This window comes from Mustela putorius, unplaced genomic scaffold, assembly GCF_011764305.1.
Source record: "Mustela putorius furo isolate JIRA1106 unplaced genomic scaffold, ASM1176430v1.1 tig00003867_pilon_pilon_pilon, whole genome shotgun sequence".
NCBI lineage: Eukaryota > Metazoa > Chordata > Mammalia > Carnivora > Mustelidae > Mustela > Mustela putorius.
In genome coordinates this window covers 4,027,662-4,055,004 of record NW_025422019.1, presented here as the reverse complement: position 1 = coordinate 4,055,004, position 27,343 = coordinate 4,027,662, and the positions used below count along the sequence as shown (strand labels likewise).

Here is a 27,343-nt window from a genome sequence, read left to right as displayed (position 1 = left end):
TTTAGAGTAGGTGAAGAGGAGAAGTGGGGAATTGTTGAGAGTCTGTGTGGTTTAGTGGAAAGAGCCTATTGCTTAGAACCCCAGGTGATTCAAATTTCCAGCCTTCTAAGTTTAATTGTAAACATGTTCTTTACCCCTTTGGTGCTTACTTATGCAAAATGGGACTTATGACATCCATATGCCAATCTGATGTATTTGGCTGCAATTAAGAGAAAACTTGATCTGAACTAGTAGATACAAGGATGGGGATTCACTGGTACTGAGACATATGACTAGGTCCAGAACTGGTGAGACATTTTATTTCTGGTTGGATTCATCAGTTTTATAATGTTTCATAATGTTATCTGGATTCAATTTATTTCTCTCCCTGCACTGACTTCTGAATTTTTTTCAGTCTAAAGCTAGCTGTCCTTCAAGGGAGAGCTACATTTCAGCTAATGGGTAAAACTCCTGGTGTGCAACACCTAAACACCTCTGGCCAAGGCTTCTGGCCATGGAAGTAAAGATTGCAGAGTGGTTTTGCCAGGACCCACCTTTACATGTGCTGGGGGAAAGAGGGAGGAAAAACAATGTGCCTCTTAACTTTTCAGTTCTTGGTTGAGACCCCTGTAATAAAAGAGTAACAAGAGGAAAACAAACAGAAGTTTACCAATCTACACACATTGTGTGCACATGACATGAACAGAGAAAAATGAATAATTCAAACAGGTGGCTTAGAATTATAGATTATCATATAGTGTGTTCAACAGAGAAAAATAAAATTATGGAGAAATAATGGACAAAGGAAAGCAATATTAGGTTTTCAAAAGTTGTGATAAATGCTAGTTAGTAAAGTTTGTTATGCAGATCTCTCTGGTGTCATCTCTAGACTGATAGGATCTAAAGATGTCTCCAGGCATGCCTGGGTAGCTCAGTCAATCATCTGCCTTCTGCTCAGGTCATGATCCTAGAGTCCTGGGACCAAGCCTCACATCAGGCTCCTTCCTCAGCAAGGAGCCTGCTTCTGCCTCTCCTTCTGCCACTTACCCTATTTATACATTTACTATATATTTTGTTTTCAAACAAAATTATTCTTGATGTTCACAAGATACTGCACTATGATTTTCATTGTTCAACTCCTAATCCAATTTAAAGATAAGAAGGGTGACCCTAGAGAGACTTAGTAAAACACCCAGAGTTACACAGCTTACACAGTTGGTTTAAGAGTCAGCATCCATGATCAACCTACCTCTTTCTTCCTTAGTGCAACTTCCTATTCTATTTTGCAAGACTGCCTCAAAACCCAAGAATGCTAGGACTCAGAGAAAATAGAATTTTTTTTTTCTGTGATTTGACACATAAGACATTCAGGAAGTCTTCAAAATTTTAGCAATTTGTATATCCTTTTTTCTTGAGTTGTCTTATCTACAAAAATGTTTAACGATATGTCATATAGTTCATATTTCCCACTTTATAGATGCATACATAGAAGGTCAGAGAGGATAAGTGACTTCTTCTTTGTCCATAAGTGATCCTGGGATCTGTTGTATGCCCAACGTGGTATTGGATATGAAGTTCTAGGAGGGGAGAACATTATATAGGAGCCTCTACTCAGAAATACTCTCATCTTCTAGAAGTACTTGAATTTTCAGCACTTTCCTCCACTTAGCATGTTCTTTCTTTGTCAATCTTGAAAGTACATTGTGAGGTCATTGGGTTTCATTGATCTGTGCATTCTCAGGGCCTAACACAAGACCTGGATTGGTAAAAACCCACTGAAAGGCTAACTGACTCTATAACTTTGTCTTGAACCACAAGGGAGTAAATGAAAGGAAGATATTTGTCAGACAGGTGGGAGAGAGAAAGGCCAGCGGGTAAATTCATGCTTGAGCTAAGGGCTGACACAAGGCTTCTGTTTTTCTCCTCCAGGGCCATCAGGTGATGAACATCCCATCAGCAAAGGAGATCAGGCTTATGTTTGACTCTGATCCCCATCCTCAGAGTCACTAGGCAATGTTGGAAATACCACTTATTTACTTACATTGTTATTGTTTAGTTGTTTTCAGGCACCTCTATTACATATTTTAGCTTTGAACCCCTCCCCCAGGGGCACTGTGTAAGTTTGGGGGAAGAAGATTTTTTTTCATAGAGAGAGTGGGTTCAGAAATGAGCTCCAGAGACACATCACCTGGATTTAAATCTTGACTCTGCCCCATCTGGGTTGGAGCCACTTGTCAGCTCAGCTCCTGCAGCTGCTATATGTTACCTGTCTCAAAAGAGTATAGTGTGGCTTAAAATATTAAGGACTTCATTAATGAAAAGTGTTTAGCAGAGTACTTGGCTCTGATTACTGCATTTTACTGATTGTTCCTCAGTTCTAGGAGGAATAGACTGAATCAAGTAGGTCTTTAATAGTGACCTAAATAAAATTAAATAATAATAATTAAAATATTTGTCAAGGAAGTTAATGCCATGGTATAAAACTAAAAAAAAAAAAATCTAAAAGAAATTACAAACTTGTATTTAGTGTGTATGGTGTAACGTTTTAATGAACAAGTCTTTAGTTGGATGAAGGCTTCCTATATACCAGCCCTGGTGTTAGATGTCCAAAAGTTGAACTGTTATAAAAACAGACACATAGACCAGTGGAACAGAGTAGAGAGCCCAGATATGGACCCTCAACTCTATGGTCAATTAATCTTCTACAAAACAGGAAAAAATATACAGTGGAAAAAAGACAGTCTCTTCAATAAATGGTGCTGGGAAAACTGGACAGCTATATGTACAAGAATGAAACTCAACCATTCTCTTACACTGTCCACAAAGATCAACTCAAAATGGATAAAAGGCCTCAACGTGAGACAGGAATCCATCAGAATCCTAGAGAACATAGGCAGTAATCTCTTCAATATCAGCCACAGCAACTTCTTTCAAGATATGTCTCCAAAGGCAAAGGAAACAAAAGCAAAAATAAAATTTTGGGACTTCATCAAAATCAAAAGCTTCTGCACAGCAAAGGAAACAGTCAAAAAAAAAAAACAAAGAGGCAACCCATGGAATGGGAGAAGATATTTCCAAATGACAGTACAGACAAAAGGTTGATATCCAGGATCTATAATGAACTCCTCAAACTCAACCCACATGAAACAGGCAAACATATCAAAAAATGGGCAGAAGATATGAACAGACACTTCTCCAATCAAGACATACAAATGGCTATCAGACACATGAAAAAATGTTCATCATCATTAGCCCTCAGGGAGATTCAAATTAAAACCACATTGAGATATCACCTTACACCAGCTAGAATGGCCAAAATTAGCAAAACAGGAAACAACATGTGTTGGAGAGGATGTGGAGAAAGGGGAACCCTCTTACACTGTTGGTGGGAATGCAAGTTGGTGCAGCCTCTTTGGAGAACAGTGTGGAGATTCCTCAAGAAATTAAAAATAGAGCTTCCCTATGACCCTGCAATTGCACTCCTGGGTATTTACCCCAAGGATACAGATGTCGTGAAAAGAAGGGCCATCTGTACCCCAATGTTTATAGCAGCAATGGCCACGGTCGCCAAACTATGGAAAAAACCAAGATGCCCTTCAACGGACAAATGGATAAGGAAGATGTGGTCCATATACACTATGGAGTATTATGCTTCCATCAGAAAGGATGAATACCCAACTTTTGTAGCAACATGGATGGGACTGGAAGTGATTATGCTGAGTGAAATAAGTCAAGCAGAGAGAGTCAATTATCATATGGTTTCACTTATTTGTGGAGCATAACAAATATCATGGAGGACAAGGGGTGTTAGAGAGGAGAAGGGAGTTGGGGTCAATTGGAAGGGGAGGTGAACCATGAGAGACTATGGACTCTGAAAAACAATCTGAGGGGTTTGAAGTGGCGGGGGGGTGGGAGGTTGAGGTACCAGGTATTGGGTATTATAGAAGGCACAGATTGCATGGAGCACTGGATGTGGTGAAAAAATAATGAATACCGTTTTTCTGAAAATAAATAAGTTGAAAAAATTTTAAAAATAATAGTTGAACTGTTTACCTAGAGTTTGCAGACTAATTGGGGAGACAGACCCTAGAAAGATCATTATACAACAGATGGATAAGTGTTGGAGCAGGGATAAGCCTAGACAGGAACCCTACCAAGGATGGGGGAGGCAGGGGTGGTGGACAGATGCAGCAGTAGAGCAAAGAAAGCTCCATAAAGTGGTGCTGTCCATGTAGAACTTAATATCCAGAAGACCAGCTTTACAGAAAGGCTTTTAACAAAATCTTTAATGTTTTTCCTCTCCATTTCTCACCAATCCTTACCTTGGTTCTGCAGAGAGAAATAAATTGAGGTTCCAGTTATCTTGCATTTAGTGTTTATTTGATCTTAAGATGTGCAGGGCTGCAAGGTGGCATCTGTGGCCTGAATAAGAAACAGGAAATTGCTCAAAGAGCCAACTTCATTCTTATTTAATCTTTTAATTGTTGAACACAATTTGTTCACCTCAGTTCTCTCTCCTTTAATGCATGGTTTCTGAGCCAATGCCGTGGGACTGAGTCTGTCACAACTCACTATGTCACTATAACAGCAGCAATAGCAATCACTTTGAGTACATCTTATGGGCCAGATATGGTTCTATGAAGTTCATCAGGATTAAGTCATAAACAACCTGACACTTAAGTATTATTTTCATTCCCATTTTTCAAATGAGAAAATTGAGGTGTGATAAGATTGGAAATGTGGGTCCAGAGTACATGCTTTCAAGTCCCAGTCTAGGGCCTCTAACTCTTTTAGGTTTGGGCTCACCTTGACCAAATGCAAAACATTCAAGCTCTTGGTTACTTGAAATTCTACCTACTGGGGGACTTCTTATACTAAGGCTCATTCTCTGTTTGGATTTGAAGGCTGAGAAGGGAGAGTCCAGGGTGCTATTCGACATGTGTTATTACTGATAATTCAGTTGATGAGTTTGTCAAATAAATACCCATGTCTTATTTTAGGTGTAAAGGAGAGGGGGCTGTGCAAGGTGTTTAGAAGGAAGGGAAGGTCTGTCATAGGAAGGCTCCAGCTCCAGGGACTGAAAGGGGACTGTCCTCTCATCAAATAAACTTATAATTTGCCTCTCCATATCCTTCAGATAAAAAAAAAATCCTATTTAATAATGGAAAATACAAAAGACATATTCAATAGAGAAAAATAGAGAAGAATTCTACTTTTAGAATCAAATTCTTTGTCCTGTCGGAGAAACTGAGAAAATTACACTTCTTTTCTCACCCATGAAATGGGAATAAAAATTATATCTTTATCATGGTGTTGTTTTGAGAATTAAAATGACAGATTAAATGGTCAGAATTAAAATGGTCAGAATTTAGTATAGCACTCAGCAGAATTCATTGTACCTATTGTGTCCCTGCTACTTCTCTTTCTCTATCTCCCTCAATGGCTATGTCACCACCACCATCATCATAACCATCACCACCATCATCATTACCACCAACACTATCACCACCACCAACACCATTAATGCCAATACCAGTACCACATCATCATCATTGGTATTATTACTCTTGACTGGGTGACCTATGGCGTGTGTGATATGCAGATTTTTATAGAAAGGCAGAAAGAGTCATGGAAGAGGGATGGGGACTTATGTTTGATCCCAGGAACCACTACTTGCAGGATATATCCTTGAGATAAGCACTTAAACTTTGACTCTCCTTGAAAAAGAGGAAAAAGTTCATAAGAATAGCATGAATGCTTATAATCACATGTATTAATGAAATAAGATGGAGGAGATCACTGGACATTCAAGGGTATGAATCCTCTCCCTACAGGAATGCAGGCATAGCTAATCCAGTATCTACATATATCTATGAAGACACAATTGAAGACAAAATAGACCCAGAAAACCCAGAGCCTTGGCAGTGATGCATGTTTATCAATTGGTATCTGTGGCTGTAGCCCTTATCCTGTTTCCTAAATTCTCACAATGAGTACCAAATGGGCCATAAAAGAGCTTGGGACTTAATATTTGGTAATTTTCACAACTAACTGATAATTTTAATACTGCAAAGATTTCAACTGAAAACTTCCTCACCTTGTAATGGTGTAGTCATTTACACCATTCATTCAGTGTGTGCTTGTGATCTCAATGCACTGACTGACACCTCCCCTCAACTTCCTACCTGTTCCCTTGTTGGTTTCAGCTCCATCTGAGATCACTTTTGCCATCGATGTTGGGAATGGCCCTGTAGAGCTCATAGTTCACTCTCCTTCTCTTCTGAATGATAACCAATGGCATTACGTCCGAGCTGAAAGAAACCTCAAGGAGACTTCACTTCAGGTGGACAACCTCCCAAAGATGACCAGGGAGACTTCAGAGGAAGGTCATTTCCGATTGCAGCTGAACAGCCAGCTGTTTGTAGGTAAGGGACATCTTGAGTTCCCCCTGTGCTAATACCTTATAAGACTTCTGTATGACCAGACCCAGAGAAAATTATGATTTTGTTTCAGACTTGAGGGATGGTTAAAATGTGTCACAAGGCATTTATAATTATAAATTTGATTTTACAGATTTTTTCATTCTAGCTTCATAGCCATGGCAATAAGAGATTATGCCACCCCTTAGCAAATTTTGAGGTGGTCTCAGATTTTGTCTCTTTTCTCCTTGTACATATTATTTTCAGATGTTCACAGACCCCTAATATTTTTCATTCTTATAGTCAAAATACACTTGTAGAAAAAAAATATCAGCTATTTACACCTTAGTAGGTGTTGCCTCTAAGTCAGTGAGCACCCTTCACCCTTCCTAGTGATATCTGACTCCTGATAATTAATGATAACTGTGCAATAAAACATGTTACAGTATCTCAAAGGGATGTGTCACCAGTCATATGGTGGAGGGAGGAGCTACTGTTTTCCACAGGTTTCTTTGATGCTCCCTGAAATCACATCATTCAGGTCACTGCCTTACATTGGCACAGAAAAGCAGGTCTAGTTCTTGAGCTGATGTTGCTCCATTGAGCAGTTCCTCCTGAGACTCAGAATTAGTTTCTGGACAAGTTGTTCATCTGAACTAACTGCCCCTGCTTATAGTGGGTACCAGGAAGTTTTCAATGTCATTTACTGAGTCCATTCATTCTTTCATTCCATAGTCACTAAACACTGAAAACAATTCAGGCACCTTGTTGGATGATGGGCATTGAATGATAAATTGTGTGGTGACACTACTTTCAAAGAGCTTGTGTGCCTGTTTGTATGTGTAAGAAAGACAGACACTGAGAGACAACAATATATAGGAAGAGAATTTAGCCACATGAGTCTAGGTAGAAAAGGGCAACCTCACAGCTGTAATTTAGAAAGGATTTTTTAAAAGTAGGTTGAGTAGCACTTGCAAATCTTGAAGGTACAAAATAGAGCTATAAATAATAGGGCCATTGTAATATTATCAAAGCTAAGAAGCTATTCTTATATAAAATTTGAAGTTCAGATGTTTAGAACAGTGGTATAAGTAAGGTCCAAAATTTTCCAGTCAACCCAGATTTAATTTTCTTTCCTTATTTATTTGTTTAACCAACTCTCACACAATAGAGTTTTACTGCTAGTAATAAAATGCCCTCAGCAATCAGCAGGAGTTTCTTACAAGTTTTCTTTAAATTAGTTTTGAACAGTTTTTAACTCTGACAAAAACAGTCACTAAAAGCATGCCAGCTAAAAGAGAAAAAGAAGTAGCAGAATATGTCATATTTTCCCTTCTCAAGAGGAATCATATTTCTTTCTTCATCTGTCATGTTTTACCTATCTAGCAGAAGCTATAAGTGATTAAAGCATTTTTATGATTATAAGACATTTACTTAATTAATAACCTACATGAGTGATATGATTTACTCTTAAAATATTTTTGAAAATTTATATTGCTGTTTTAATTCTATTAAAACATCACATTTCATTTCTCTGAAGAAGTTTGCTAGTCATCAAGATTTAATGTCTTTTTTGGTGAAATCAATTCAAGTAGTTTGCAATTTTCATAAATTATATTCTATGCCAAAGTTTAATTTATCTTCAGGCAGTATTTATGAATCTTTCTGGCAGAAAGGTGTACATAAGATGGAATAATATTTTTTATCCTTCCATGCAAATTTCATGTCATTATGAAATTATCATATGCCCTGAATATGTGATAAACTGTGTGCAAGTCAAAAGGGAAAAGTCGCAGCTGTGTTTCATGGCAGGTTTTTATCTCCAGACGTTTCAGTTAAATTGATCACAAATGCAATGAGTTGTAGGAGCATGTCGATGGTTTTGGAGGACATATCTTGCTCGAGCTGGAGCCAAGGTCAGCTGTGGTGAGAGCACCTGCTTCAGTTATGTTTTTCTCCAATAAGTTCCTTCTCTGATGTTACTCTGCCTTATTGAATTTGTCTTAATGTACTTTAAGAAGAAGAAGAAAAAAAAAGAAACATGCTGTTGGAGGTCATTTTAGTCTGCTGGTTTGAATTCTGTTGTTCAGTGTTCAGCAATACACTATTTAGAAATGTCAGGTGGCCAAAAATGCTGAAGTCCCAGTATTTCCATTTTGTATAATTCAGTGGTCCAAAACCAAAAACAAAAACAAAAAATAAAAACCCTCTACTTAGCTCTAAGAGCCCAAGTGGAGAATTGCATTCCCTGTCATTCAGAAATTTAGAGACATTGAATATTTATATTTTCTAGGCAGAAAAAAAGATATCATTGGTGTATACTTCTTCCCAGGGAGAGATTGAAGGTAGCGGTATTTAAATATTCATTTGGATATGCCTATCTGGATACTTTTAGCCACTAAAGGATCTTTCAATCAAAACAGAGCATCATTCAGCATTGTAATTGCTGGTGTAGACGTGTGCTCGTGAGTGCTTCCTGAGTACCAGAAACAGGTTAGATTTTGTAGAACAGGATGTACCTCTTCACACTGCTCCTGTCATTTAAATGTGACAAGTTGAAGTGCTCTTACATGAGTCAAGGCATGCTGGATTCCCAGAATCAATATTTTTATCTTCAGACTTTTATCACCATGATAGTTAGGGACATTTGCAACCCTGCCATCTTACTGATCACACTTTTTTTTTTTAAATTATTATTATTGTTTAACAGAATAAGAGAAACTTTATAACACATAGATTCTGAAATGTATGCTGCAAGTATGTAATTATCTCATCCATGAAACTCTTAGAGGTATTAGCTCTCTGGTTTGCTGTTCCCTACAAATGTGGAATCCAAGAACTAGCACCCACTGCTGGAAATGGAGAGACATGGGTGTGTAACCCAGGTCAAGAGCCAATAAGCCACAAGACATTGGTTAAAAAACACCTATCCTTTGTATACTCATTGTCTTTACCTGCAAAATAGAAAAGAAAAGTTTGGTATCTTACCTCCCAGGACCCAAGGAACTACAATCTCCATGTTTATGTTAGGAATGACAATCATCCTTATCCTCATTCTCCCCAAACCTGAATTGCGTCTTTCCAAGTTTGCTGCAATTACAGACATTTTGTAAATATCTGGGCCTGTGAGCTTCATTTTCATGTGATTTTACTGCCTTCTTCTTATTATTTTTGTTTTGTTTTGTTTTGTCTTTCATGGACTTGTGTTTTGTTTTTTGGGTTTGTTTGTTTGTTTGTTTGTTTATTTGTTTGTTTTGGTCTTGGTTGTTTTTTGCTTAGCTGTTTAATTGTGTCAATGTAAACTGAAGCTGCTCACATTTTACAGTTCCTTGGAGAAAATACTAGACTATGAAAGAGAACAATACGATTTTTGATAAATCATTAAGTTCAAAGAGATCCCTAAAAATGTTGCTTCTGCCTCCCTGCCGGTAGCGAACTATTATTTCTATTTTCAGGTGAAGCATGTCAAACTTAGTGGGGTCAGTAGTGAAACCAATCAGGGAGAGTGAACACACAATAACCTTGATCTCTGGCACAACATAGACAGGTACTCTGTGGCAAAATGCAGCCACATACATGAGCTGCCAGAAAGTATATATGTGCATAGTTACTTATATTTATCCTTGAGAGTGACTCAGGCTTTCCTGATGCAGCCCAGTAGAGTTTTCTATTTGAGAGGATATAACATGTCTCAAAGTACAAGAGAAGGTATGTATCCTTTTCTCAATTAAAAGTAACTGAGGGGCACCTGGGTGGCTCAGTCCACTAAGCAGCTGACTTCGGCTCAGGTCATGATCCCAGGGTCCTGGGATCTAGCCCCACTTCTGGCTCCCTGTTTAGAGGGGAGCCTGCTTCTCCTTCTCCTTCTGCTGCTCCTTCTGCTTCTGCTCTCTTGCTTTCATGCTCTCTCTTTCTCAAATAAATAAAATCTTAAAGAAAAATAACTGAAAGGCATATTTCAGCATATTTATTCAGCATATTTATTATATAAGCCATAGTGCATTGAAGATGTCACTTAACATTACATCAGTGGTGAAACAAAAAGTAAAGGAATTATTGTATTTTCAACATCACATAAATTTCTGATAATATCTAATTTACCAAAAATATTTAAATTTTTTCAAAGGTAAGTCATATAACAAGTATACTTGAATTATTTCTCTTAGTAAAAAAAAAAAAATGTGATTTCTGATGTTCCCCATTAATAGTTAAATACAAGAAACTGTTGTGACTAGTTTAAGAAGTTGGTAAGAGACCTCAAAACACCAGCAGGGTAAGTCCCAGAAATTCTGTGCTTTGTTGTTGTGGACAAAGTACCTAGAGGAGCCCCTATGTCCACTTAATGAAAAATTCTTTGATGCAAAACAAAACAAAATACAACAAACAACAACAACAAACAATGATGCAGAGCTACGTGCTTCCCCATGCATTTTCTGTCCCCAACACCAGGGTTCCACCAAATCACATTCTTATAGCTTGAAAGTGTTTTGAAAAAAACATTGGTTCTATTTTTATATTCAGAGAAGTGAAAGATTAAATCACCGTCTTATGCAAAGTTTTATTTCTTCTTTAAGATGTTCAGAATTGAAGGCATTTAACCTATTCCAATAGCCCATTTTTAGTGTTTTCTGTACCCCTCAATAGTCCAGAAACTTTTTTGAAATGTTTATCTGCAACCCCTTCTGCTTTAAATGAAGCTTATTTTATCATATGTTGGCTTGCAATGGATTGATAATAGGTAATTGGAGGAGAATGTAAAGTTATTCTGTTGGTTTGATTGATTGATTGATTGATTGATGTTGGTAAAACATAGCACAAATCATACTGTCTTCTTTAAAGGAGAGTGCCATGTGGCATATGGAATCATTTTCTCAAGCAAACCCAGGGAAAGAAGCCTGAAGCCTGAGATTTAGACTACACAAAAACCCAATGTTAGAAGTAGTTATTCTGTTCCTCTGGCACTACAAGACATCAAAATTTATAACTCAGTAAAGAAAAAAAAAAATTAGGGCAGTGTCATTTACATGGAGCTTGGGTGATAATCATTAAAAAAAAAAAAGTAAATCCAGACCTTTCTGGAAAATAAAATCAGTATTCCTTGGACATTCAAGGACCTGATCTAAGGGACAGAAGGGAGGTGAGAAGTTGTTTATGTTTTGTTTTGTTTTTTTGTTTTTTGTTTTTTGTTTTCCACTGAGTATTAACAATCAGGGAAACACCAGGTTGGAAAAAAGCAGACCCAGCAAGGCATGCAGGTGCTGGGACCCTAGTGAGCCTGTTTCAGTTTCTCCAAGGCTTTGTCAATATAGCTGAGGATTCAAAGAAAGAGGTGAGAAAGCCCTTGAGCAGAGTGGTAGAGGGGAAGAAAATGTAATCACAGTCCTCTGAAAGTGACCTTTTGAATCGAGGGTATAAAGGTTTGTCCATTTTGGCCCAAAGGATTGTCCATTTGGCCCGCAATTCTCATGGGTTTCTTCTAGCTCTGGTGCTCTCTGTGGGGTTGTTCTAGACTGTCCTTAAATATGCACTGCTGCTCTAGCACCCCCCACCCCCTCCTGCTTTCTCCATCTCCCATCTACAGGTGTGGTTCCCAAGGGCATCCTTAACACACCTCTTGCTGCACAGCCTGCTTGCTGGAGAACTCAACCTGAGCCAGAATCATATATTTCTTATAAAACACACATACACACACACATACACACACAACTTTTTAAAAGTCATAGTAATCTCTTAAACAAAATTTATTCTTCATTTCTCCCCAGGATTAGCCATAATATAACCCTTCCCCCCTTATTTTTTTTTTTCCTCCAGAACACTCTTTAAAGCTGATGGCTTCCTTAGTGTTGAGTTTGCATTGTTTTAGTTCTTTTTAAAGGTCTTCTCCCTCAGTGTAGGATGGATACCTTTACCCCTATCTACTTGGCAGACTCCTCTTCATTAATGACACAGCCTTTTGATGATTCAAATCCAATTTCTTCTCATAGGGGAGTGTACTCCCCCACTCCACCCTCTACCTGTGATCATACCCTTCACACTAGGTTATAATGATCTGGTTATTGCCTGTCTCCCCTCTAGTGGTTTCCTTGTGCACAGACACAGTATCTAATTTATCTTTACATCCTTGTGCCTGGTGCAGGTTCTCTGATGTATTTTGAATTCAGTAAATGTATAATCAGTTACTGAAAGTGATTGAATGCAAAGTTCCAAGTGCTGGTCCTTTTAATACTGGCTTTATTTTAAGTCATTACCTTTTCTGAGCCTCAGTTATTCCATCTGCACACTGGGCTTAATAATCAATACTTCATAAGTCAGTTGCAAAGATTAAATGGGCATTTTTTCCTTTTATTTGGAATTCTCTATCAAAGCTTATTAAATAAGAGTTGCAAGCAAAATATCATTTTAAGTGGGAATTTATTTTTACCCCCATCCCAGGGGAATAATAAGACACTGCTTTGCCTGGAAATTTATAAGATTTGACATTTAAAGGACATATTCAATTAGTGCAATAGCTCCCAGGGGAAGGATCCTGCCCCCACACTGGGTTTTATCCCTTCTTTGCACAAATCAGCAGAAGTGTCCCCACGTGGTAGTGTATCTGATGCATGAATGCCTCAAAAGCTGAGGTAGGGCCTTTACAAAAGGTAACATTACAATGGCCGTTGTCTTAGCAACTAGCTTTCAAAGGGAAAGGGATTTTCAAAACCCCATTTTCAAATTGTTAAGTGGTATGTATAAGCATGCTCTGAGCTGTTGTTACTGGATTCCTTTTGCTGTTGCTCTTGTTTTCCCTGTGCTATGGTGGGTGAAGATGGGCTTATTTATGGAAAATCCTATCAGATCAGAGAAGGTGCCCAGGCCAGACTCTCCATTTGTGATTCAGTGATATTTTAAGTTTCATAAAATAAGCTGAAAGCCGTCCACATCCAACACCCATTTGTGGTGACATCCAAGCAATCATGATCTTTTGCAACTGCCCTTCTCTTAGCTGGTGCTGCCAGTGAGGCAGTAGCAAAAAGACAGACCTTTTTTTTTTTTTTTTTAATTGGAATAATTTTCAGGTTTTGTTTTAATTGAAGTAATTTTTTAAAGTTTATTTATTTATTTATTGTTCTTTTAGTATCAGCCTTATTCTCTCTTCTTTCCTTGTCCAAATAACTCTAAGGTCTAACAGATTGTGCATGACTTCGCCAGACTGGGGAAGAAACACTGAAAGGTATCTGATCCTTTCCCTCCATTTGCCACCGTGTACTTCCTCTCATCTCTCTCTCTCTCTCTTTTTCTTTTTTTTTTGGACACAATTTATTTAACAAATATTTCCTGAACATACTCTGTGTTATTAGCCCTAGGGTAGGCAACAGGAGCATGAAAATGAATAAGATCCATTTGGTGTTTAAGAAGTATGGGCTTTGAATGGAGAGGAAAGGCTTTAAGCCAGGTGTCTGAGAATATGGTATGGGGGTGCATATCCAAGGACGGTTAGTAGGGCTAAAGGGTTGTGGCTTTCAAGTGTAACCTGGAGGCAGTTTCCAGGCTATCCCTCATGAAAGTGTTGTTCAACAGGCCATCTTTGGAGTTACCTGCTTTACTGGAAAGAAATTATTTGCATTTCTACTGAATAAATGTCATCCACTTTTTTTTTGCTTTATTTCCAAGTTTCAGGGACACACCATCAAATGTGAGAGAGATGCTTCTCACATTTGATGGTGTGTCCCTAGTCACACTGCAGCCATCACATACCCAAAGGAAGCTTGGAGTAAGAAAGAGCTCCAAAGTGATTGCTGCAGAAATTATCAATATGTCATGACAGTGTTAAAAGATTGGACAGTGAGAACTGGTTACCCTTGACTCTACAATGCTACTATCCTATTTAGTGAATTGCAGCCTTTAAAAAAAAACAAAAACAAAAACAAACAAACAAACAAAAAACATATACTTTAGGGTATCCTGGCATCACCCATAAAATCACTCTAGGCCAGGAGAAATATTAGGGGAAATTCTTAAAGTTTATAATCATAGAACTTTTACTATATATCCTTATTTCTTTGAATTGGGTCTGTGCTTTAGCTTCTAGGAGAGTATCTGTTCTCAGTAGGCCCATGCTGGAGAAAACTAACATGTGATTGTCAGGGGCCCAAGCATATGCGAAATCCAAACACGGGTGCTAGTAGGACAATGATTTGGCCAGGCGGCAGCTGGGAAGAATGTAAGTGTTGCCGCTGACTGTTGTGATGACCTGAGCTCATACGGTATTTCTCATCTCGTGGCTCTTGCAAGAAAGGCAATAATCTCTCCTCTTAACCCAGGAGCCTTTGTAACTTTTCTTTAAATCTATTTTTGATGCTGATTTTTTATCTCCCAAAACGTTGACAGAAGGGAGCACAGCGAGGCATCATTTGGCACTCATCTTTGCAGGATGGGAGATAATTGTGGTATCACGATGGTTCTCGTGGCTATTCTAGACTGATGCTTAGGATTATGGAAACTTTTCTGTCCCATCATCTTGATATTGTTCAGGGGTACCTCTAAATTATATGCAAAACAATAATCAGCTACCTTGAACTGAGGTGGGCTCTATTCACTCATGGTTCCACATTAGCAACAAAAACAGAAACACAATTCAAGTGCTTGCTTCTTTCTTTCCCTTCCTCCTGAATTGTAAATAATAACCAAATGGGGATTTCCACAGAATGCATATTTAGTACTCTGTCTGGACGAAATGTTGGCCCTGCCCTGCTACCATTCTGTTAAAAAGAAAGCAAATGTTTGTTTTTGGCCAGGAGTCTTGAAAACAAAATTACCAGAAAAACAAGCCTCTTTGCAGAAAACCCAAGTAGCAAGACACAAACATGCTGATACTGTCAAAGGTATTCCTCAATATCCAAATACCACATGGATTAATAAATGGCTTTTAGAGATGTACATAATTCTATAGCAAGGAGTTTCATTTGAAACGATATAATAAATTATTTCTCTTATAATCTTTATAAGATATAATAAATTATTTCTCCTTTTAGAAAAAGGAGACCAACCACACTGTACACAATATACATAATAAATGAAAATATTTATTTTAAATTACACAATCAATATGCAAATGCATCCTCACTGAAAATTAGTCAGTAATACCTCCAACTACCCTTATTAGAGGCAACTGATATTTGTCCTGCTCATGAGATGTTCCAGGCATTGTTCAAGTTCTTACATACATTTAGGTACCCTTAGAAAACACTGAAGAATATTATTATTTGTGGGTATATTTACATAAATGATATATTTATATGTATTGTACCACAGCTTTCTCACTGTTTTTGTTTATTTGTTTTTGTTTGTTAGTTTTTTTACACCTAAAATATGCCATGGAAACGATAACAGGCCAATATAAATAGCATTTTAAAACTGTTATATAGTGCTTTACCTAATATTTTCAGTTTTTGCCTATTTTGTAGCCATGTTTGTTTTATGTTTTTAATGCATCTGTAATTTGTTTTAGGTTCTGAGGTAGGATTGTAATTTTATTTACTTTCCAAAATCATATTTCCCCATCTCCATTTATTTCATGGTTCCTCTTTTTCCTAGTTACTTAGAACTGCAGTGTATATCATAATGTAAAAAACCATCTCTCTGTATAAAGAGTCTATTTCTGAATTTCTTAGAAATGTCTGGTTTCCTGGGGTGCCTACCTGGCTCAGCTGGGAGAGCATGCAACTCTCAATCTTGGGGTCATGGGTTCCAGCCCCACATTGTGGTGTGGAGCTTACTGAAAAGCAAGAACAGAAACAAAAACTAAAACTATAAACAAAATCAAGGAATTTATGGTTTCTGTTTTATTTAAATAGTTTTGTTTTTCCAAATACTGCACCAAATCACACTTACAGGGTATATTTTGATACAGATTTGGATAAGTTTTACCCCTGTGCACACCTCACTTCTTTTCATTTTAAAAACTTATTAATGATTCTCAATCATTTTCCCTTCTTGTGGAATTAGCTTTTCATGTTCTATGAAAATAGTTTTTGAGGGGCTGTTGATTGGATTTTATTGTGTTAAAGAAATTAGCTGTTCATTACTGGATCATACAGACACATATTTTACTTATTCAGGTATTCTTTAGGTGTAAAGGTAGAATTATATTTTTTCCTTCATATAGGCACATCTTGTTAACTTCTAGGTATTTTGCTGCTTTTGTTATTAAATAGGATTTTTTCCTAGGTATTCCATTCTCCAGTTGGTTATTGTTGTTATATAGGACAGTGATTGATTTTGTATGCATTCTTCTATCTTTATTTTATTTAATTAATTAATATATTTTCAAAAGATTTTATTTATTTATTTCAGAAAGAGAGAGAGCACAAGTGGGGAGAGGGGCAGAGGGAGAGGAAGAAGCAGATTCCTGACTGAGCAGGGAACCTGATGCAGAACTCGATCCCAAGACCCTGGGATCATGACCCTAGCTGAAGGCAGGTGCTTAACCGACCAAGCCACTCAGGTGCCCCCATATACTTTTATTTTAATTGTAATAATTTGTCATTATTGTTTTGGGGGGATTTTCCAGGTAGATAATTATACTATTGTGCACATAATGACTATGTATGAGCAAAATTAATTATTTTTTATTGTAATCAATGCCCCAGCTCCATTTTGGGAAATTTCTTTAAAAAAATAGAATAAGGCCAATGATAATAATATTTTCATGGCTCTCGATGCATATTGCTGAATTATTCTTGAGAAGTTTTTCATAGCATTCATTTCCACCAAACAAACAAATAAGAAATACTTTCAACTTGCTGTTAAGTGATTCTAAGTTAACAATCTCTTTCCCAATTTTTGGAGGATTAGTGTTTTATTTGAAGTTCCACAATTTATAGGAAGATTAAACCAGAAAGTGTCTGTGAAGTACATGCTTGGAAGGTGCTTTATAAGAAGTAAACTCTTAGTTTAAATTGATGTTTCATCATTATTTTACTTTTTAAACATCCAGTTAGTGTCACATCTATTATTAAATGATGTGTGTTTTTGGTTTATGAGCAAGAAATCACTGTATCTGGCCAAACTCAACCAGATGCATGCCTTGTTCTCAAGGAAATCACATTTTATACTTTCCTTCTGGTACCAAGGCTCTGTCATTTGGAGGGGTGGGATAAAAGCAGACGATAATCGATGGTTAGTCTTTATATTTATTCATCATGTATATGCTAAATCTGCTGCCACTTTAGAATTTGGAATCTAGGTGGTAAATGCACCTGTAGTTCAGCTGGCTATGGCAAATCATAAAAACAAACAAACAAAAAATAAAAACAGCTACTCCAAGTTCAAGGTCAAAAAAACAACCAAGAAAGGCAGAAAGATGGAAAAAGAGGAAATTATTAAATGTTTTCGTGAGTCAGGAGGCCAGCTTGGTACATTCACTGTTTTATCAGGAGTCCTCAACAAGGAGTTCTGTTTGAACTTTCTCTCCCAGGAGAGAAATAGAGGTTTTTGCATGTGGTGCCAAGGACTACAAAATAATTTATCTATTCCTCTGAAAGTAATGAGCATTTGTGAAGCTGCCACATGGAGGTTTTCTAAGACAGATTTAGAATGATGACAGTGACATTTTCACGAGTTGATTTGTACTCAGGTGAAGGAAATGTCTTCAAAATGAACATGAACATACCAAGGGCCAACTGTAGAGTCTCGTGCAGAATTGCTTCTAGCTAGACCAGCCAACTAATGGTGATAGTTATCAAGAAGAGTAAGGGCAAAGTAAAGAGAATAAATACATGCATGTATATTACTTGCTGGAAGAAACCATATTAGAGATAAGGGTAAGAAGGTAGAAGGATCATTTAGTTATAGTACTGATTCAAGTTGTCTAATCAGATCATCCATTTTAGGATTTTAGAGCTTCCAAGGTATGCAGGCTTTGAAGGTCAAGAGATCACAGTTTGACACCTGGCTCTGCCATATAGACTCTTTTTGATTCTTGACACTGGCCAAAGCAATCTCTCTAACACTAAATTACTTCAACTAGGTCATAGGAATAATATGAATACACTCTTTCCCTTTGGGTGTTCAGTGAGTTAATGATAAAGTTTCTAACATACACGTATGTTTGAAATGTTATTATTATTATTAATATTTTTATTAGAAATACTGCCCTGATTCTCTATCAGCTTTCAGATTAAATGCAAGCCTCAAAAACATGACTTTCAGCTGCTTTAAGCATGATGCTACAGTTTTGTTGTTGTTCTTCCTCCAATGTTTTAGTAAATCTTAGACAAGATGTAGACAAGTAAAGAGCAAAGTTATCTTAGAGTAGCATTGAAAAACCAAATACCTACAAGGGGCAGGAAGGCAATATAAATGAATGAAGTGGCCCTGGTGCAGAATGTGGCCAAGTGGGGATTGGGTTCCCCATCTTAAAAGGACCGACCATGGTGGAGCTTTGCTGTGCAGGAAAGCACATTCGTTGTTAACAGATTTGATTTTTTTTTTCTCAAAGATTTATTAGAATTTTAAAAATATCTCTCATTTTAAATAAAATTGGGAACTAATTGAAATAATTAAATACTGGGAGGCAAAAGTGTGGGGAAGGGAGGTGTGCATATGAGTGCTGGTGTCTGTGTTTTTAATGACAGGGATAGTGTACTGTGATCTGCGGAGCACATGGGGAAGATAACGTACTACATAAATGCAAAGTACCTGAAAAGATCCAAAGTCAAGACAAACCAGAGGGCACTGGGGAGCCATTTGTAGTTCAGAAGTCCTGGGTGCACTTAAGTCAGAGAAGGGGATGTGGGAAAAGGAAGCTAGAGAGGTAAGTGGGGGCCAGATCTTTCCTACTGTATCCTCTGTGCCACGGAATTTGAACTAGATCCCAAGGACAATCAGTAATCTCTAAAGAGCATTAGATAGGAATGGCAGAACCCAAGTTTCAAATTCGGTTTATCTTTCTGATTGTCAAGTGTTGAATGGATGAGAAGCGTGGTCAGTTGGAAGGCTGTGGAAAGGAATCATGTTGAGGTAAGGACCATGGATCTCGGTGTACAAAGAAGCAGAGGGTACTGTATGTTAACAATACTGGAATAAAAAAGGAGAAGGAGGAGGACAAGGGGGAGGGAATGGAGAAGGAGACGGAAAAAGAAGGAATAAGAAGGAGAAGAAGGAGAAACAGCAGCCAGAGATATCTGGAAGAGCTGGGGGGGGGGGGGAGTGAGTGAGAAGGGGGAGGGAAGCTTGCAGCTGCGTCTCCACAGAGTACGCAAGGTTCAGAGAACATTTATGCCTGCAACAAAACTCTACACATAGCAGGCAATGCCAGAAAACGGACAGCACCAACAACTTGCCTGGGTGTGAGTGTGGGGGAGGAGCATCTTTCTGGAATTATTCTAGTCTTAGTCTACCTATTACTTCTCCCTAAAGAAAAAGGAACCTGACCTCTAGTTCTTATCCTATGACAGTCAGGTGAGAAATGGAAATTTAGCTCATTTCGCAATTTAGTTCATAGTTCTTTGTGTCATGCATTTTGTCAGCATCTCAGAGTGAAACGGTCCTCTTGCTTTGGATCACTCTCTCTGTACTCTACGTCTCAAACCTCAAGGAGTGCATTTCTGCCTGAGAAACCACCCCAGCCACTTTCTCCTCCATTTATAAACGTGTTGACTAAGTCACACGCAAGAAAATGTGCAATAGATCTTGCATTCTCCACCTCTGCTAGAGGAAAAATGCCACTAACAAGATATATGAAGAGTTATTCAAATCTACCACAGGGAGTGACTGCAAAATAAGGGGAAAAAAAACAAGACAAAACATTTGACTACATAAATCCTCCTTTCTTTATTCTGCATGATCTCTGGGAAAGAAATAATGAACCTTCCTTTATGATCTGCTTGTACTTATAATTGATTTATCTTGTGGTTAAAAGGAGATTTAGTCACTAAAATTAGGACAGACAGGAGAAAGCAATTTGGGTTTGACCTCCTGGCCTTTTTGAGTATCACTTATACTTATCAGACCTGAAAATACAATAGAGTTTCAACATTATTTCAGAATAAAATAGTAGATTAATCCTTTTGGAGTGTTAAATCAGTCTGTGGATGCAGCCAGTGACTGGCAGACACCTATTTATGTGTCTGTAGACCTGGTGTGGTTCTGGGAAGTTGCAATACTCCCTCATCCCCATTCTATACTCCCATCAAACCATTTCCAGTGATTTTCTTGTCCACCTGGCCAGGGTGACTGATGCTGGGAATGTTTAGGTTACCTAACTCACTTCTTTAACTTACTTCTTTGTTTCTTATTTAACATCTATATTCATGGTCTGAGATGACACATTTGGAATTCCCATCTGTATCCACCTTGGTGGGAATGAATATGTATATACATATACATATATATATATGATTTTATTTATTTGACAGGCAGAGATCACAAGTAGGTAGAGAGGTGGGCAGAGAGAGGGGGGGGGGAAGCAGGCTCCCCGCTGAGCAGAGAGCCCGATGTGGGGCTCCATCCCAGGACCCTGGAATCATGACCTGAGCTGAAGGCAGAGGCTTTAACCCACTGAGTCACTCAGGTGCCCTGGTGGGAATATATTTTTATCTGGTCATTCGATAGACTAAGTTTTAATAGAGTTGTAGGGCTAGAAACGAATAAGGCTCAGAGAGGAGAGTCGATAGATACAGATAATAAGGGACAAGTCCATCCTGCCCCTGTTGTTTTGTCCCTGTTAGTACAATTTATAGACCTTGAAGTCCTGAAGGTTCCCTCCATTTATTTGTGTGTGTGGACTTGAGTCTTCACTGTTGAATCTAGACTAGAATTTGTGTCTTTAAAGGCAGGCTTGACCTATGTCTTTTCTGGGATCTCCCATAATTCTGGGCATCATACAAATACCTGCAGATGGGATTTAGCTTAGTTTCTTGGCTTTTGTCGCTCAGTGAACGTTTTTCTGATATTAGAGATTTAGGCTAGGAGAGTCCTGGATTTGCAATGGTAACAAAGTCCTCTTACTTTGAATCAACTCCATTCTTGAATAATTTGGAACAAGCATTGTAAATCTCTCTGAAAACTTCAAGCTGTGCCTGCAGCAGAACTTGGGTTAGAATCCTGTTCTGTAATCCAGAAGAACAAATTTGGCTTCCAGATAATTTGGAGGTAAGTGCTAGGATCTCTCTCTCTCTATGTACATGTGTATGTACATATGTAAACAATCTACTTGTTTGAGACATTGTAAGGGCTCAGAAGAGGGCACAACAAAGAGTTATGATTGAGTATGTACTGCATTCCATAATCTTCACTAAGCTTTACTGTAAACACACTAAACAAACTTATTCTTATTTTACAGATCAAGTAGCTAAGGCTGAGGTGATCAGTTATCAACATGGCTAATCAGCTAGTGACATGGAGTAGGACTCTATGTCTGTGTGTCCTAAAGCCCACCCTCCTTCCAGTGCTTGCATTACACTTCATAAGCAATGCCAAGTATGTTGCAAGTTTTCTAAGCTGGTGTGCATAAGAGCTTACCTCTAATTCTGTTAGAAGGGACAATCCCATTTGAGCATTCTACTTCAGACAAAAGTCTGCTATGGACTATGTGATGACACATTTTATTTCATTTGCAAGGAACACCGTGATCTGAAATTTCTGTCTTAAACATGTAAAGTATAGGATTCCACATGAAGTGTAACCCTTCCTCCCTTCCTTCCTTTCTTCTCTTCCTTCCTTCTTAAAGATTTATTTATTTATTTGAGAGAGAAAGCAGGTGGGAGGACAGAGGGAGAGGATGCTCAAGCAGACTTCCCACTAAGTGTGGAGCCGGACACAGGGCTCAACCCCAGGACCCTGAGGTCATGATCTGAGTGGAAACCAGGAGTCAGACACTCAACAACTTGGATTCCTGGGCACCCCATTGTTGTTGTTGTTGTTGTTGTTGTTTTGGAGTTAGGGGTGAGGAGGTTCCCAGCCTGGAAAGACATGCATTTTGCACATGCTGTTTGAATTCCTAATTCTCACTGGAAAATGTAATGGAAAAGTTTAACACAGCATGACAATAGGACAATGCTTAACTATTACCAATGTCAATATTAAACCTAAAACAATTGAACTGTATGGTATCTTACCTTTTTCTTTTTTTCCTTTTTATTTTTCACTGCTCAGGGGGAACATCATCCAGACAGAAAGGCTTTCTAGGATGCATACGCTCCTTACACTTGAATGGGCAGAAACTGGACCTGGAGGAGAGGGCAAAGGTCACATCTGGAGTCCGGCCAGGATGCCCCGGACATTGCAGCACTTATGGCAGCATCTGCCACAATGGGGGCAAGTGTGTGGAGAAGTACAGTGGGTACTTCTGTGATTGCACCAATTCACCATATGAAGGGCCCTTCTGCAAAAAAGGTACAGTCAACTCCCCAGTGCTGTTTTGCTGTACCTGTAAGCGATGGTCAAGTCATGCCCTTAGACAGTCCTTATGTGATCATTTACCTTCTTCAGTTTTGCTCTGTTTAAAGACTCTGTGTAGCCCCTCAACATAATTACATATAGACATATGTAATTGTCTGGCAGTGCCACTGAACTGGATGGGTAGTAACAGTGCAACACGCTCTCCTTGGCTGAGGGGTCAGCTGAACACTGGGAGAGGTGCACTTTCATTTCTGTTGTATCACCCCAATCTCGAGGGGTGCATTAGTCTTTCCAGTTCCAATTCCTTAGCCCATGAATGTAATCCAGCATTATAGATTCTACCTCTGGAAGAGTTTTAGGGATGCTTGAGTCATCTCAAAGTATTCTTACAATAGGAAACTTATAGGTAAGTCAGTAGAAATAATACCATGCATCTAGTAAAATCTCCCTATGCTGCCGGTGATATGAATGGAGTCTGAAGCTTTAAAAGCCCTGCTTGGCAATGCACATTTAGTTCATTGGGGGATAGGCATGGAACACAGGGTCAAAATCCCTGCCCCAGTGTCTTTCTACAGCCTTTCCTATCTTACGAACTTATTGCATTGGTAAAACTAACCATGATGGATGTATGCCTTGAACAAGGAATGGTAGTTATGGTGTAAATTATCTCTAAAAAAAAATAAAGATAACTCTACAAACTATAAAATTGCCTTATTTAGTATAAACACTTAGTATTTTTTCAAATACAAGGGCAAAAAGATTAGGTCTCCAATCAATCTTTGCAGGATTTTAAGGTTTATTTTACTGATGGAGGGGAAAAATGTTTGTTGGGCAAATAATGTAAACAATATTTCAAGAGCAGCATTTAAACCATTAAAATAAAATGTTTTAATTACTTTGAAACACCATTTACATGCAAACAATGATGGCAATTATACATAATTCTTGTCATTTCATTAAAACACATTTCCCAAACACCTCTACCAAACAATGCTTTATTTAGTCCAATTTACTGTTGGAACTTAAAAACAATAGACGAAAGAAGAGCACCTAGTGTTCTCATTGAAGGACTCTGTAATTTGAGCTCTTCATCATTTACACTGGCTTTCTCCATAGTTAGATTGAATTACTTGCTTATTATTGTTGAGAATCATTGTACTCCTTGGGAGAAAATTAATGGTATAAATGTTAAGGTCAACAATGTGTTTGGCCCTGCATGGAACTTGACATGAAGTGGCCCCATCCCAGTAAATGCTGACCATGGGCTAAGACACTTAGCCGCTGGATTTTTGTACTGGGGAGGGTGTCTGAATTACTACCCCTAAAATAATTTTAAATACTATCCTTAGTCTGGTTTTACACAGTTAGAAGAAGCAAATACAGAACAAACACTATCAGGCCTGCCCACAAAGGTATACTAGCATTGTTCTACAGGATCTACAGGAAATACTACAGGAAATAGTACACTTTATGTACTAAGGAAAATAATATCATTAAGTTCCAAGCCCAATGTGTAGAAACAAAACAAAACAAAAATACAGTGGGATTCTACATTTCTCTAGAGACATTGCTCAAACATCTCATAGATCATATTCTAAATTTAGCCTATTTTTTTAAATTTAGCCTAATTTTTAATTAGCTCTTTTTTTTCCCCTGAAACAACTCAGATTAATTATCTTCTGTCCATACCATCATATCTTTGGTCAGCATATGTTGAAATAGACCCTGTGCTCTCTCCCCACTTTTCCTTACTTCGATCCATAAGCAAAATATACAAATATGTGCTTAGCCTTTTCAGCTTGCTTCATATTTCACAGTTCCAAACTTTCTTCCCTTTCTCATAAATCTAAGGAAATGATTCCTTTTATATTCAGTAGCTGCAAAGTATGTGGGATGAATCTTTTAACCAAGACTTTTAACCGTGCCAGTTGCCTGGGGGAACTGGAATGGAAATCAGAGCCACTAGCTAGGAGGTTGTCCTAAACAAGGGCACTCTCCATTGAGGCAGTCTTCCGTGTTAACTTCCCAGGGCATATGTATTTTAAGGAGTGTAAATACTAGAAATATATGGGGTGGAATTACCAATGGCTGGGCCAGAACTATGATCCCTTGACCTACTTTCTGCTTCTGATTATAATACAAAGTAATAATAATCATGCAGCTAGCTAGTAATTATTGACTGCAACATACATTCCTTATGACCAACCTAGTGTGGAAGATATTAACATATTAAGAACATTGACGTTCAAAGAGGTTGAATGACTTGGTAATAATTGCCAGGGTTGTAGACCCATCCAGCATCTTTTTGGTTTCTTTTTTCTCTTTAAAACCCTAATTTCATTCAGCATAGGAATATGGTAATAGGATTCAAAAGTGTTTATTTGTTGGTTGGTTTTATGTTTTGCGTATGTCTCTTTTTTCTTGTCTCTGAGGTGTAATTTTCATACCCTAAAATCCATTCTTTATATTATATAATGCTGTGAGTTTGGGCATATTCACAAAGTTGCACAACCATCACTATTATCTAATTTCAGAACATTTTCATCACCCTAAAAAGGAACCTTATACACATTAGTAGCTACCCCTCCTTCACCTCTCCCCTCAGTCCCTGGAAACAACTGATTTACTTTCTGTCACTGTGGATTTACCTATTCTGGGTATTTCATGCTAATGGACTCATACACTATGTGGCCTTTTAGTGTCTAGTTTCTTTCACTTAGCATAATGTTTCCAAGGTTTATCTGTGTTGTGGCACTTTTCAGTATTTTGTTCTTTTTTTATTTCCAAAGAGTATTTTATTCCATTATGTGGATGCCACACATTTTGTTTATTCATTCATCAGTTGATGGACATTGTGATGTTTCCATTTCTTTAGCTATTATAAATAATGCTGCGGTTCACGTTCGGGTACATATTGTGTGGATTAATGTTTTTCTGTTCTCTCGGGTATATACCTAGAAGTGGGATTACTGGGTCATATGGTAACTAAAAATGTAACCTTTTGAGGATACTGGCAAACTGTTTTTGAGGGGGCTTCTCCATTTTATATTCTTACCAGAAAAGTCTAAGGACTCTAGTTTCTCCACATCCTCACCAATGCTTGTTATTATCCACCCTTTTGATAAGGGACATCTTACTGTGACTGTGTGAAATTGTATCTTATTGTGGTTATGATTTGCATTTCACTAATGACTGATAATATTAGACATCTTTTCATGTTCTTATTGATTATTTGTATATCTTCTTAAACAAAATGTTTATTTAAAGTTTTTACCAACTTTTGATTGGGTTATTTTTCTTTTTATTATTTACTTGTAGGAATTCTTTGCATATTTTGAATATAATTCTCACATTAGATATATGCTTTGCACCTATTTTCTCCCCTTTTCATTTTCTTGAGAGTATCTTGTGAAGCACAAAGTTTTTAATTCTTATAACATCTGGTTCTTATTGTTTTATTTTTGTTGCTTGTGCTTTTGATATTTTTTAAAAATATTCTATTTATTTACTTGACAAAGAGAGTGTGATCACAAGCAGGCAGAGCAGCAGGGAGAGAGAGAGGAGGAAGCAGGCTTCCCATCAAGCAGAGAGCCCAATGTGGGGCTCAACCCCAGGACCCTGAGACCATGACCTGAGCCGAAGGCAGAGGCTTAACCCACTGAGCCACCCAGGTGCCCCTGTGCTTTTGGTATTATGTCGAACAAATCATTGCCTCACTGAAGGCCATGAAGGCTTATGTCCATGGTTTCTTCTAAGGGTTTTATAGCTTTGCTTTTATATTTAGTCTTTGATCCATTTTGAGTTCATTTTTGTAGATGTGAGGCAGGGATTCAGCTTCATTCTTTGGCCTATGGATATCCAGCTGTTCTAACACCATTTAATAATTCAGACTTGTCTTTGGCCCACCTCCACCTGCCCCCTCATTATATGAAGAATCTGGGTATGACTGTCATAGTAGCGTCATTTATTATTTTTTTCTAATTAAAGTTAGTGTATTTGGAATTCTATTTGGAAATATATTTTGGAATCTAGAAAAAAATCTAATCACTCAAATACAAACATTAAAAAGAAAATCTGATTTCCTTCTAGCTCTTTTCTTTGAATTTAATATAATTACAATAATTCTGTATTTCATATCTACATTTTATATCAAGTTTTGTTTGTTTCATTTTTAGATATTTTCTGTGTAATTTGTCAGTTTTAATGGTGGGATTGCCCCTGCTTACTTCAACACTTCAACCATTCTATCCCCAGAACAGTTTAGCTTTGCAGTAGTGGCATCACTCTGCACTTGATCTGCCTAAATTCAGATTCTGGCTCAGCTACAGTCTACACTGTGTGCTGCTACTTGTGAGACTGACCTCCCAGGCTTGGTTTTCTCATCTATAAGATTAGAAAATTCAAAAATCCATCAGAGGGTTGTGATGAACATTTAACGAGCATTTCACAAAGCATTTGAAATAATGCTTGGCAAATAAAGCCTCACTAAGTGCTTGCTTTTATAACTGTTTTAGAATTTTATTATTTTTATTTAAGAGAGAGAGAGAGCTAGAGACAAAGAG

At 37.8% G+C, this 27,343-nt stretch overlaps 1 protein-coding gene across 1 annotated transcript in view; it reads left to right on the top strand.

The window, feature by feature from the left end:
- Positions 1-27,343, top strand: part of CNTNAP5 (contactin associated protein family member 5) — an 828,648-nt gene that overhangs the window by 687,566 nt on the left and 113,739 nt on the right. The window contains exons 17-18 of the mRNA XM_045066473.1: positions 6,186-6,404; positions 22,536-22,775. Coding sequence (XP_044922408.1) covers positions 6,186-6,404; positions 22,536-22,775 — 459 coding nt within the window. The remainder of the gene's footprint in view (positions 1-6,185; positions 6,405-22,535; positions 22,776-27,343) is intronic.